Source organism: Asparagus officinalis, chromosome 10 (genome assembly GCF_001876935.1).
Source record: "Asparagus officinalis chromosome 10, Aspof.V1, whole genome shotgun sequence".
NCBI classification, from domain to species: domain Eukaryota; kingdom Viridiplantae; phylum Streptophyta; class Magnoliopsida; order Asparagales; family Asparagaceae; genus Asparagus; species Asparagus officinalis.
Genome location: NC_033803.1, coordinates 6753753 through 6766683, shown reverse-complemented (window position 1 = coordinate 6766683; position 12931 = coordinate 6753753). Strand labels below are relative to the sequence as shown.

The 12931-nt window shown below is 39.4% G+C and overlaps 1 protein-coding gene across 3 annotated transcripts; it reads right to left on the bottom strand.

Moving 5' to 3' along the window:
* LOC109825027 (beta-glucosidase 31-like) lies at window positions 747–11552 on the bottom strand. Of its 3 annotated transcripts, XM_020391705.1 has the most exons (14): window positions 11200–11552; window positions 3766–3829; window positions 3614–3672; window positions 3446–3521; window positions 3293–3364; window positions 3045–3132; window positions 2548–2803; window positions 2337–2452; window positions 1761–1981; window positions 1617–1642; window positions 1435–1549; window positions 1259–1364; window positions 943–1160; window positions 747–884 (listed from the first exon to the last, which is right to left on the bottom strand). In XM_020391705.1, exons 1-13 carry the CDS (start codon window positions 11392–11394, stop codon window positions 947–949), a joined length of 1608 nt encoding a protein of 535 aa, XP_020247294.1. In that variant the 5' UTR covers window positions 11395–11552; the 3' UTR covers window positions 747–884; window positions 943–946. The 3 variants fall into 3 exon arrangements, with proteins under 3 accessions (XP_020247294.1, XP_020247293.1, XP_020247295.1); XM_020391704.1 differs by having other exon boundaries at window positions 747–1160; window positions 11200–11551; XM_020391706.1 differs by having other exon boundaries at window positions 747–1160; window positions 3766–3870; window positions 11200–11297.

The following is a 12931-nucleotide window of genomic DNA, read 5'->3' as shown; positions in this document are numbered from 1 at the left end:
GCGATCCATTGTTTTTGTATATAGGCTTATGATATAGTATGATCATTATACTTTTTATCTCTAGCTTTGTTCAAAACAGTTCAGTACATCTGTTATAATGAATGTTGCACAGTATTATCTTTTTGTACAATGTCAATTTCATTTCAGCATTTATAACTATACAAATAAAATCATTTCTAAGAATTTGTTAATCAATTCAAACAGTATTTGAATTATTCTCTTCTCTTTCCCCCTCGTCATGCAATGGGTTTTCGCTAGTATCTTCTTTAAAACGAATTCCAAAGAAACCGTGCATGAAAGAACATGTTTTGGTGCCTAGTTTAATGTCATGTATGAATTTATTAGTTTCTCTTTAACATGGTGTATGAAATTTCCTTTAGTACAACTATTTGACAGCATAATTTTTTGCATTTTGATGTCAGATAAGTTATCGCAATGACGACTTTTATCTCATTTTTCTGTCCAGTCAGTAGACATATAGTAACCTCTAAGTAACAATAATCTCTCATTACATCTTCACTGATTGACGCCTAAATTCAACTTCATCTAATATAATTTGATTTGTTATCTCCATTTTCATACTGGTATTTTATCTCCCAGAAGAAACAAATATGAATTTGTTTAAATTGCATTGGTTACTTCAAAAACTTCTACCAATAAGTTAACCCTGCATGAGAAGAAACTAAAAGCAGAGCAAGTGATATTTGCTTTCTTTTTCTGTAATCTAACAATTCCACCCAAAAAGGTAATTGAAAAAAGACTTTATTTTAATCATGCAAAAGGAGTTTTGGAACAATAACTCCATGAAACAACACAACCTGTTACCAATGCAAACAGTACAGTGAGGGGAAAGACGAATACGTATCACAAATCAATCACAGTTGAGCTCTGCTCAGTGTAAATAATCTCTGTATCATGGTCTCACAAATCGCTCAAGAGTTAAGCTCTACTCAGTGTAAACAATATCTGATGCTTGAATTCTTAGTCCTCTGTTACTCAGGAAGCTTGAATACCAGTGCGCTGAAAGCCTAGGGAACCTGCTTCTATCTGCACCTCTGAAATCAACTCCATAAAGTCCATAACGTGCGGTGTAGCCAAACATAAGCTCGAAACAATCTATAAATGACCACACAAAATACCCAACTGTGTTTGAGCCATTTCTGCACATAACAATATGTTACATGGTTTCGTGATTTGGTCGAATATATGACTAGACATTATTCATTAAGTTTTTGAAATAAATTTATTTTAGAAATACCTAACAGACTGAAGCAAGCTTTCAATATATCCCTGCAAGTAGGTTACTCTGTCACTGTCAGCTGTACCGTTTCCGGTAGTTGGGCCGATATCAAATTCTCCATATCCTGAAAAAGAATTATTATATTTTGGGGTAATTTCTTATAAGTGGTTATTCATTAGGGGAGGAGTTCTTACCATTTTCATGAATGATGATCGGAGGATTCCTGTATTTTACTTTGACATACTCAAGCATTTCCTGCAGAGCCCATGGGGTATTGGAAAATGGAGATTTTCCTTTCATGGTGAAAACCTGATTAATGTTTGTTTTCAGTGAGAAAAAACCTTAAACTCTATAAAAATACAACACGATTTTCTACCTTTGAGAGAGACCTTGTCAGGAAATCTGTGTTAAAAACAGACAAAAGATATTGCTCGTCAGTTGCTATATAACTCTCTCTTTTCAGGAATACAATAAAAATTTACTAATAGCTTTGAGGCCGTTCAGGTCATTAGCAGCTTACTTGGTACTTTCGCGGAGAGATCTTTGATGTAGTCCCTATCATTCTTGTCATAATTATTAGGGTAGGATTGCACATAAAATACACCATAATGGTTGAAGCCGACAAAATCAAACGATTCCTTTAACTTCTTTGATTCTTTTGCATCAAATGAAGGCAGTCTTGAACCTGCAATCTCCCTCATGAGAGAAGGATAGTCTCCATACACGAGTGGATCCATGATCCTGAGCCATATCAAAACAGAATCACGATCACATCCTTAAAGAGAGAGAAAAGTGTTAACTGCGGATAGACCTCATTTACAATCGCCAAATTGAAATTACTACCCTCATAGTTCTATTCTTTTAGATTGACCCCCTTAAAGAGTTCTGTTGTTGAAGATAGATACACAGAGCAAAAATTTGTTGCTGCAGATAGATCCCCGGCAAAGGCTCAACAATTTTCACTCAAGAGGTCTATCTGCAGCAATAGAACTAAAGAGGTAGTATGTTTAATTTGGCAACAGTACAGGGGGTCTATCCGCATTTAACCCAAGACTACAAAAAAAAAAAAAAAATTTGTACACGACGTAGTACTGACCATCCTATATGGAAGTCCCTCGCTCTTTGTGTTGCAACAATATCCTCCTGGGAATCTGTGTAAGGGGAAACCCAGAAACCCAGGATGGTAATTCCTATCTTTCCTCCTTGTTCTGCCTGCATTCAAATTATTAGCTGTTATACGATAACCCAAGAAATTATTTCTTCTTCATATCCAAATTGTTGAACATAGATTTTGGCGGTTGTGTTACCTGATACTTTTCTTTGTACAATGTAGCAGCTGATGCATGTGATAGAAGAAAATTATGAGCAGACTGATATGGCTCTCTTGTGGAATCTCCTTCGGAGCAATTGAAACCGAAAGGGTACGAGCAGCGTGCAGGTGGAAAAATTCCAACATCATAACCTAAGACTGGCTCAAAGTTGGGTTCATTGAAAGTGATCCAGTTCTTCACTCTGTCACCGAATTCTTTGAAGCATATGTCGGCGTAAGCAGTGAAATCCTCTCTGGTTCAATATCAGAAAAATGCAGTTAGATCTTAGGATGCATGTTGATCTTTACATATCAATGTACATTAGATTAATTTGATTAGTAAGTATTATTTTTCAGAGATTTCAGTCTATTGATTTTCAAATATCAATGTGCATGAGACATACACTTTGATTAAAAAGTCTTATTTTTTTGAAGATTTCAGTCTGTATTGATATCGTGTATGATAGAAGTGCACAGGTAAGGTTAGAAGATTACACTATTCTAGGGCTCAATAATCCTTCGTACTCATCTTGCAGCGCTTGTGGAAGATCAAAATGACACAAGGTAACATGAGGCTCTATTCCTGTGAGCATTGAAAAAAAAAAAAATCAGGCTGCAATGAATAAGTGAGCTATTACTAGTAGCACTTTAAACTCAATATTGAATCTCTTCAAAGGATTTTATGGCTTGGAAACGGTTCATGTTTCAGTAGATTCCATTGCTAGATTCTGTCAGCATATTACCGTTGCTAACAAGCTCATTGATTAGATTGTTATAATACTGCAAGCCTTTTGGATTTATAGGTCCCCGTCCGTCTGCAAGGAAAGAAAACCATGAGCATAATTCAATTTTTTGCTTGCAGGCTTCTATTAATTGAAATTGGAAATGTGTTATACCAGGAATAATTCGAGACCAGGACATAGAGAATCTGTAGGCATCCAGACCCATATCACGCATCAACTTCACATCGCCCTATCATTAAACAAAGAACACAACATTTTTCTGCTTGCAAAGACCTGTGCACCTTGAACGAAGTTTTTGGAGATAAAAGGTAGCCTCTTTACCTTGTATTTATGATACTGATCTGCTGCTATATCTGCTGCTGTCTGATCTGCGTTCAACCCTATAAAATGAGAAATGAAATATTTAGGTTGTATAGATCGAAAGTCCACGACCACACCATTTAGGTAGGTTATGACGAGACATATATATATACCAGCATGTGCGAAGGTGTCCCAGATGCTGGGCTTTCTTCCATCCTCTGCAACCGCTCCTTCCGCCTTCAATTCGACAAGGAAAAAATTCATCAGCGTGCTTAGTTCTAACTGTTGGAAATTGAGGTTAAATCTGGAATTAAACAGTGAAGGATGACGTGCTGTTATTTTAAACTTTTTCCAATTAACTGTTGTGCGTTTGTGAAACGCTGTGCTTAAAGCAATATTTGGCCTACTCCGGTGCAAGGATCCCAAGGCCAAACTGCTTCCAGGAACAGCAGTACAGTACTCTGGTGTGCACTGCAAGGATCCCAAGGCCAAACTGCTTCCAGGAACAGCAGTACAGTACTCTGGTGTGCACCAACCCAGTATTGTCAAGATCTTCTCGATCTGTAAGACCTTTCGGTCAAGACAAAAGATCTCCTCGATCTCAGAACCTTTCGGTTCAAAACCTTTCGGTTACAGGGTTCCTCCGGGCACAGTTCTGCAGCAGCAGCACAACAATAACGTCAATCTGACGTTCGTATTCTAAGCTCGCGTGGGTATACCGACGTTCGTACTCTATACTGACGTTCGTATTCCATGCTCACGAGAGATTTTCCAACAACCACTAAGAGCTGCCCAATGGCGTTATTTATAGGCCTCTAAGGCCAGCTCAAGAGTCATTAGCAATTAATGTGACCGTTACAATTCTTAATAACAATTAAGATTGTAACATCAATGCATTAAATTGCCCTTAATGCTGTTGTAACTGCTACATACGGTAACTACTGAATACGAGGCAATCAATGGACGCGTTGCTACGAAACACGAGGGTCACGTCTCAGCAAATCAGACGAACCTCATTTGACAAACGGACGTCGTCAAACAGGTGAACCTCGTATGACAGACGAACCTCGTCGAACGAACGAACATAGTCAAACAGGCGAACCTCGTATGACATACGAACCTCGTCGATCGAGCGAACCTCGTCAAACAGGCGAACCTCGTTTGACAAACGGACGTCGTCAAATAGGCGAACCTCGTATGATAGACGAACCTCGTCGAACGAACGAACATATAGTCAAACAGGCAAACCTCGTATGACATACAAACCTCGTCGATCGAGGGAACCTCGTCAAACAGGCGAACCTCGTATGACAGACGAACCTCGTCAACAAACGAACCTCGTATGACAGATGAACCTCGTCGAACGAACGAACATCGTCAAACAGGTGAACCTCGTATGACAGATGAACTTCGTCAAACGAGCGAACCTTGTCAAACTACGAGAACGCTAGGGTCACCCTCATGCGAATACGTAGCTCGTCCGCATGCTGCAAAGCAGCCTGCGAGGCAGCCAACGTGGCGCCAAACAGCGGTACCTCGCCCCGATGCCTCCGTGCGAAGTGCGAAGTGCAAAGTGCGCCTAACAAAGTGTCACTTAGCGCCTCAGCCCGATTAGCCCCGATCCCCGGCCCATTGGCCCATTGGCCCACTACCCACGGCCCACGGCCCACGACCCACGACCCACGACTCACGACTCACGACCCACTAGAACTTATGAGGGATTATTCAAATAAAACACTTCTCGGCTTGTCGTTGGCAAGCCTCGAACAATAGACCTTTTAAAACACCAAAACATAAACTTTCCACTAGGCTATTAAGCAGTTATGAAAAGTACTTGTAGTTAATATATATATAGTTTGAAAACTCATTTTGGAAAGCAGTTTTGACCAAAAAATCCAATACTAACAAAATTGAAGAAAAGTGCAGATTACAATCTTCACTTCGATGACTAGATTATTATACTCCATGACCAAGCATTTTAGTCTCATACGATCAGCCGCTGCCACTGTTTGCGGTTATCGACACACTTAAATCAATTCTATGTCAGCCGAAAGATGCCTAATAAAGCCAAGCCCATCCGCCCACATGCAGCAGTAGTTTTTGACTTTGGATAAAGGAGCGGACCCCATATCATTATTATAATATAAATACATAGTAATTTATTATTATTTTATTATGCATAGTATTTTTTAAAACATTATAAATAGCTTCAAATCCTTAAGAAAAATTCATCCCAGAAACAACTTCTCTTATAGAAGAGTAAGAGAGAAAAATAGAGAGAGAGTATCTTCTTGTAAAGAGAGATTGTAACTCCAGAGTTTTTTCTCATAGTGGATTCTTTTATCATTGCCCGTGGACATAGACAAACAAGTGTCGAACCACGTAAATCTGTGTGTCCAATTTTTTATCTCTACTTTTACTCTACTATTATTGCGATCATGCTCTATTAGGCCTCGGGTTTGTCCTAACAAGTGGTATCAGAGCCAACTTAGGGTGCTTGTATATATCTACTTATCATATGCTCTATGCCTACCACCAAAGGTGGATCCTCTACATCAGAAAATAAGTTAGGTTATCATTTACCCTTTGAAGGTGACAGATACTATTCATAAGAACGACACTGTTCAAAAATATGGTACTATTTAAAGTATGGTACTATTCACGAATACGGTTACTGTTCATTAATATAGTTACTATTTAAGTGAAATAGCAAGAAGTTACTGTTCGTGGTAGAAGCAATGACGGCAAAGTTCAAGATCGAGAAATTCGACGGGAGTAATTTTTTACTGTGGAAATTAAAGATAAAGACTATCTTGAGAAAAGATAATTGTCTGACGACCATCGGTGTAAGGCCGGACGACATCACAGATGATAAGAAGTGGAACGAGATGGACGAAAATGCTATTGTAAATCTCCATCTGGTATTAGCAGACGGAGTGTTGTCAAGCATAGAGGAGAAGAAGACACCAAAGAAGATCTGGGATACTCTAACAAAGCTATATGAGGCGAAATCCATACACAATAAAATCTTCTTAAAAAGGAGACTTTACACTTTGAGGATGACGGAATCTACATCGATCACCGACCACATCAACATCCTAAACACATTGTTCTCCTAACTCACAATGCTAGGGTATACAGTTAGTACGAATGAACGTGCAGAACTTCTACTTCAGAGTCTACCTAACTCGTATGATCAACTCATCATCAACCTGATAAACAACATCATTACAGACAATCTAGTCTTCGATGATGTTGCAGCCGCTGTTCTGGAGGAAGAAAATCGATGCAAGAACAAGGAAGACAGACAGACAAGTTCGCAACAAGCGGAAGCCTTATCGGTGACGAGAGGAAAATCAACGGAACGTGGCTCCAGTGGGAGTCATACCCATAGTAGATCCAAATCAAGAAGTAAGAAGAAAGTCAAATGCTGCAACTGTGGCAAAAGAGAGCACGTCAAATCAGAGTGTTAGCACAATAAGAAGAGTGGAGAGAAAAATCTTCAGAATCATCAACATCTCAAGGACGTGTTGTCAGCACATCAAACGATGGCGAAATTCTATTCAGTGGAGCAACCACTGTTGATGAAGGCAGAAAGAGGTTTGCTGATGTCTGGCTTCTGGATTCAGCAGTCTCCTGACACATGACTTCCCGGAGAGAATGGTTTCACAAATATGAACTTATCTCAGGAGGATCTGTATTCATGGGGAATGATCATGCATTGGAGATTTCTGGTATTGGCACTATCAAAATTAAAATATTTGATAGTATAATACGCACCATTCAAGATGTGTGACATGTGAAGGGCTTGAATAAGAATCTATTATCTTTGGGACAATTAGATGAGCTCGGGTGCAAGACCCATATCGAAAATAGGATCATGAAGATTGTTAGATGGGCGCTTGTGGTAATAAAAGGAGAAAAGATAGCTACATATCTGTACATACTCAAGAGAGAGACCATGCAGGATGCTGATTCATGTGTGGCATCAACCAGACGTGGAGAAGAATAAACCATGATGTGGCATCGCAAACTAAGCCACATGTCAGAACGAGGCTTGAAGATTCTCTCCAATCAGAACCTGCTTCCTGGACTTAATTCGGTAGCTCTTCCAATTCTGCGAGCATTGTGTTACTAGTAAACATCATCGGCTAAAGTTCAACACATCGAGTTCTAGAAGCAAGATTATTCTGGAACTGGTTCATTCTGATGTATGACAAGTATTAGTTACATCCTCAGGAGGAGCAAAGTACTTTGTGTCCTTTATTAATGATTACTCAAGGAAATGTTGGGTGTATCCAATCAAGAAGAAGGCAGATGTGTTCTCAGTCTTTAAAGCCTACAAAGCACGGGTCGAGCTTGAATCTGAGAAAAAGATCAAGTGCGGATGTGTTCTCAGTCTTTAAAGCCTACAAAGCACGGGTCGAGCTTGAATCTGAGAAAAAGATCAAGTGCTTGAGGTCAGATAATGGAGGAGAATACACAAGCACGGGTCGAGCTTGAATCTGAGAAAAAGATCAAGTGCTTGAGGTCAGATAATGGAGGAGAATACACAAAGGGTGAATTTCTAGCATTCTGCAAGCATGAAGGCATCAAAAGGTAATTCAGCACTGCTTATACTCCTCAACAAAATGGAGTGACCGAGCGGATGAACAGAACTCTATTGGAAAGAACAAGAGCTATGTTAGCAACTGTAAATCTGGAAAAAGTCTTTTGGACAGAAGCAGTAAAAACCGCTTGTTATGTGGTGAATCGATCTCCATTAACTGCAATACAATTAAAGACGCTGATGGAAATATGGACTGGCAAGCCAGCTGATTATTCCAACCTTCATATATTTGGAAGTCCAGTGTACGTAATGTACAATGCCCAAGAAATTACAAAGCTGGATTCAAAATCCAGAAAATACATATTCTTGGGGTATGCTGATGGAGTAAAGGGGTATCGCTTGTAGGATCCCACTGCTTGCAATGTTATCATCAGCAGAGATGTTATCTTTGTAGAGAACCAACTATAAAGTGAAGAAAAAGAAAACAGTTCGAGAAAGGACTCAGAAACTGTAGCTGTTCAGGTAGAAGATAATCTGAATTCTTCTGAAGCAACACCGGAGCCTGATGTACAAGAACCAGTCGAGTCCGAGACTCCTGAAGCTCGAAGGTCAACTCGTGAGAGAAGGTCACCGACTTGGCACTCGGAGTATATTACGGAGAGTAATGTTACATACTGTCTTCTAACAGAAGATGAAGAACCATCAACTTTTCATGAAGCTATAAATGACATAGATGCATCTTTATGGATGGTAGCAATGTAGGAAGAAATTGAAGCTCTCCATAAGAACAAGACTTGGGAACTTGTGTCACTGTCACAAGAAAGAAAGACCATTAGAAACAAATGGGTCTACAAGATCAAGTGAAATGACGATGATTAAGTGGAACGATATCGTGCTAGATTGGTAGTAAAATGATATGCTCAGAAAGAATGTATTGATTTTAATGAAATATTTTCTCCTGTAGTTCAACTTACAACAGTCCGAATAGTCCTGGCTATGAGCGCTATATTTGACTTACATCTAGAGCAGCTAGATGTGAAAACATCATTTCTTCATGGAGATCTTAAAGAAGAAATTTATATGCTCCAACCAGAAGCTTTTGAAGAAAAAAAAAGAGAACTTGGTTTGCAGATTAAACAAATCTCTGTATGGTCTAAAGCAGGCGCCGAGGTGTTGGTATAAGATATTTAATTCATTCATCATGAGCCTTGGATACAACAGACTTAATTCAAACCCTTGTGCATATTTCAAGAGGTTTGGTAAAAATAACTTTGTTATATTATTGTTGTATGTTGACAACATGTTGATTGCAGACCCCAACAAAAATCGTACCAAAGAATTAAAGGCTCAGTTGGCTAGGGAATTTAAAATAAAGGATTTAGGATCTGCAAACAAGATTCTAGGGATGTAAATTTACCGAGACAGAGTTAATAGGAAGATTTGGCTTTCTCAGAAGAACTATTTAAATAAAATATTGCGGCGTTTTAACATGTAAGATTGTAAGTCAATTTCTACCCCACTTCCTGTTAATTTTAAGTTATCCTCCAGTATGAGTCCTAGCAGTAAAAAAAAGAGGATGGAGATGTCTCGAGTGTCGTATGTATCAGCAGTGGGAAGCTTAATATTTGCTATGATTTGTACAAGACCAGATATTGCACAAACAGTGGGAGTGGTTAGTCGATACATGGCGAATCCTACTAAAGAGCATTGGAATGTTGTAAAGATGGTCCTAAGATACATTAAGGGAACCTCAAATGTTACATTATGTTATGGGGGATCTGATTTTATTGTCAGTGGATATGTTGATTCTGATTATGCAGGTGATCGTGATAATAGCAAATTCACCACAGGCTATGTGTTTGCACTCGTTGGCGGAGCTGTAAGCTGGGTTTTAAAACTACAGTCGGTTGTGGCTACTTCAACAATAGAAGCAGAATATGTAACAGCTACACAAGCTAGTAAAAAAGCGATGTGGTTGAAGATAGTGCTAGAGGAACTCGGTTATGAACAAAAGAATATATCTTTATTTTGTGACAGTCAGAGTGCTTTACATTTGGCAAGAAATCCATCCTTTCATTCAAAGACCAAGCACATTCGAGTTCAGTATCACTTCGTTCGTGAGAAAGTGGAAGAAGGAACAGTGGATATGCAGAAAATTCACACCAAGGACAACCTAGCAGATTTTTTGACAAAAGCAGTCCATACTGACAAATTTACTTGGTGTCGATCCTCTTGTGGTCTGTCGGAGACGTAAGCAACATGAAGATGGCAAGATAGAAAGAATGGTGTGAAGATATGATTGATGCTCAATCAAATCTTCAAGTGGGAGATTGTCAGGCGCATAATATTTCAAACCCACCGAAAGAAGCAGCAGCCATAGCACCGAAAGTGCACAGCCACAAATGTTGAAAAGAGGAAAAGAAAACAAAAGGGCGGGCCCCATAGCATAGTAATTTATTATTATTTTATTATGCATAGTGTTTTTCAAAATCCTATAAATAGGCTCCAAATCCTTAAGGAAATCTCATCCCAGAAACAACTTCTTATATAGAAAAGTGAGAGAGAAAAAATAGAGAGAGTTTCTCCTTAAAAAGAGAGAGAGAGTTTGTAACTCCAGAGTTTTTCTCCTTATAGTAGATTCTTCTACCTTTGCCCGTGGACATAGGCAATCATGTGTTGAACCACGTAAATCTGTGTGTCCAATTTTTTATCTTTACTTTTGCTCTACTATTACTGCGATCCTGTTCTATTAGACCCCAGGTTTGTCCCAACATTCTAAACTATATTTTGACTCTTCAGGGTGCGGTAGCAGCAACATTAAGCCCTAAAACTCAGTAATTTTTGAAGTCACAAGCTCTGGGCAGAAACTGCATAGGTGTACGTATTTTACCAATATTACTTTTTACAAAGAAGGGGGAAAAAAATAACATAAATACAAAAACAGAAGAAGATCACCTGCTGCCCATTATTGGATATGAACACCAGAGAAAAATTAAAGTTCCCCGCGGACATAAAACCATTCTTTAGAAATTAATAAATTTTCGTGTATGATTCGAACCTGGTAAGCAGAGGTGCCGGCGCCAAAGATGAATCCGGGAGGGAAATCGTCTCTGGTTATCGCAGCAGCCGCGACTGCAAAGGGTTCAGATGCCAGCACAAGCAGGAGGACGGATGCCACGTACAAATGGAAGCAGCCCTCGCTCTCGCTCTCCATAAATTCGTCTGCCGTCTCAGTTAATGATCTCAAAGGCATCTCTCGTCGATATTCTTCATTTTGGCTTCAGGATTCTGATGGGCTCTCCTTTTATTTACCTGAATCATAGAAGGCCAGAAAGAATGCTTACCCACTCAAAACAAATATCTTGGAGGTGAAAATGACGTTGATGGAGCTGGTGCTCCATGGTTGTGACTTGACTTTTGTCTGCTCTCTTTGTTCTTTTACCTTTTTAATTGTTCCCTTCCCTGCCAGGGGTAGATATTTTGAAAGAAGAAATTTTTAAAATCGTTTCAACGGTATTTTTTTTTTCTATTAAGAAGTCGACATCATTCACTTTTAATTATATAAATCGACCCGCTTTGAATTAATTATGGTACAAATTAGCAGCCACAAACCTTCCCCGCTCCTTAACCCCGCTTGTAATTAGACTACTAATTAATCGGGGTTGGTAACCCCGACTAATTAGTACCGCAATTAACTCAAAGTGAGTCGATTTCTATAATTAAAAGTGAATGGAGTCTATTTTTTTTTAAAAAAATTCTGTTGAGACGATTTTAAAAATTTTCTTCTATTTTGAAATGAGCAGATGAGCCTGGATTAATAATTTGCGCATTAAAATTTTTATATATTCGGAGTAAAAAAAAAGAAGAAGGAAGGAAGGCTTCCTCCACCATTACCAGCATTTCCTCATCTTAAAAAAGAGGAAATAATTTATCCTCTACTCCCCTTGCACGACCAACGACTCCTTTTTTATGGTTAGGGGCTGTTTGGTTGCACACTTTTTGAGAAAACTTTTCTCAAAATATCTGACAATGGTAATTTTGTAATTAAAAGTTTTCTATAGATTTCTGTAAATTGTGCTTGGTTCAACAAAAAATTTAGGAAAAATTGCTTCAAGACCCCAAAAATGAAAATACAATGTGGCCCAGCCCCCTGTATTATTTTTCATGTGTATTAGCCCCAAAAATGAGAACTTTGTGTGATTCAGCCCCAATTACAATTCCCAAGGGAATATATCCCCAAATTACCCCTCTCCTTCTCCAGATCTCTTCTTCTCTTCCAACAAACCCATCTCCTCTTCCACCCTCTCTCTCCAACCTCGCTGGGAACCTCCAACACCGCCGCCACCTCCTCCACCTCCGCCTCCCCTCGACCTCTACGACTTCATTCTCAGTCGTAGACCCCGCCGCCACCATCGCGCCGCCTCTTCTTCTTCCGCTGGAATCGCTAGATCTGGAGGAATCTAGGGATAGGGTGGGGTCGCTGGAATCGCTGGGATTGGCCGAGTTTGGTGGTGGTAGGATCGGTGGTGGGGTGGTCGGAGGTGGTGGTGGGGGGGAATAAGGCCCCTTCTTGTTTTTTGAAAAGCTGAAGTCTTTTGGGTTCAAATTTATCCTATCTGCATGTGTGCATCCTTTTGAGTTGCTTTCTATCCTTTTTTTCTCTCATTTTGTGTTGATTTTTGATGGACGTTTTTAGCAAGTTGTGAGCTATAAGTGAAAAAAAAACATGTAGTGTCACGCCCCGCTTCCCAAAATACACGGGAACCGGAACGTGAACAAGCCCGCGACGT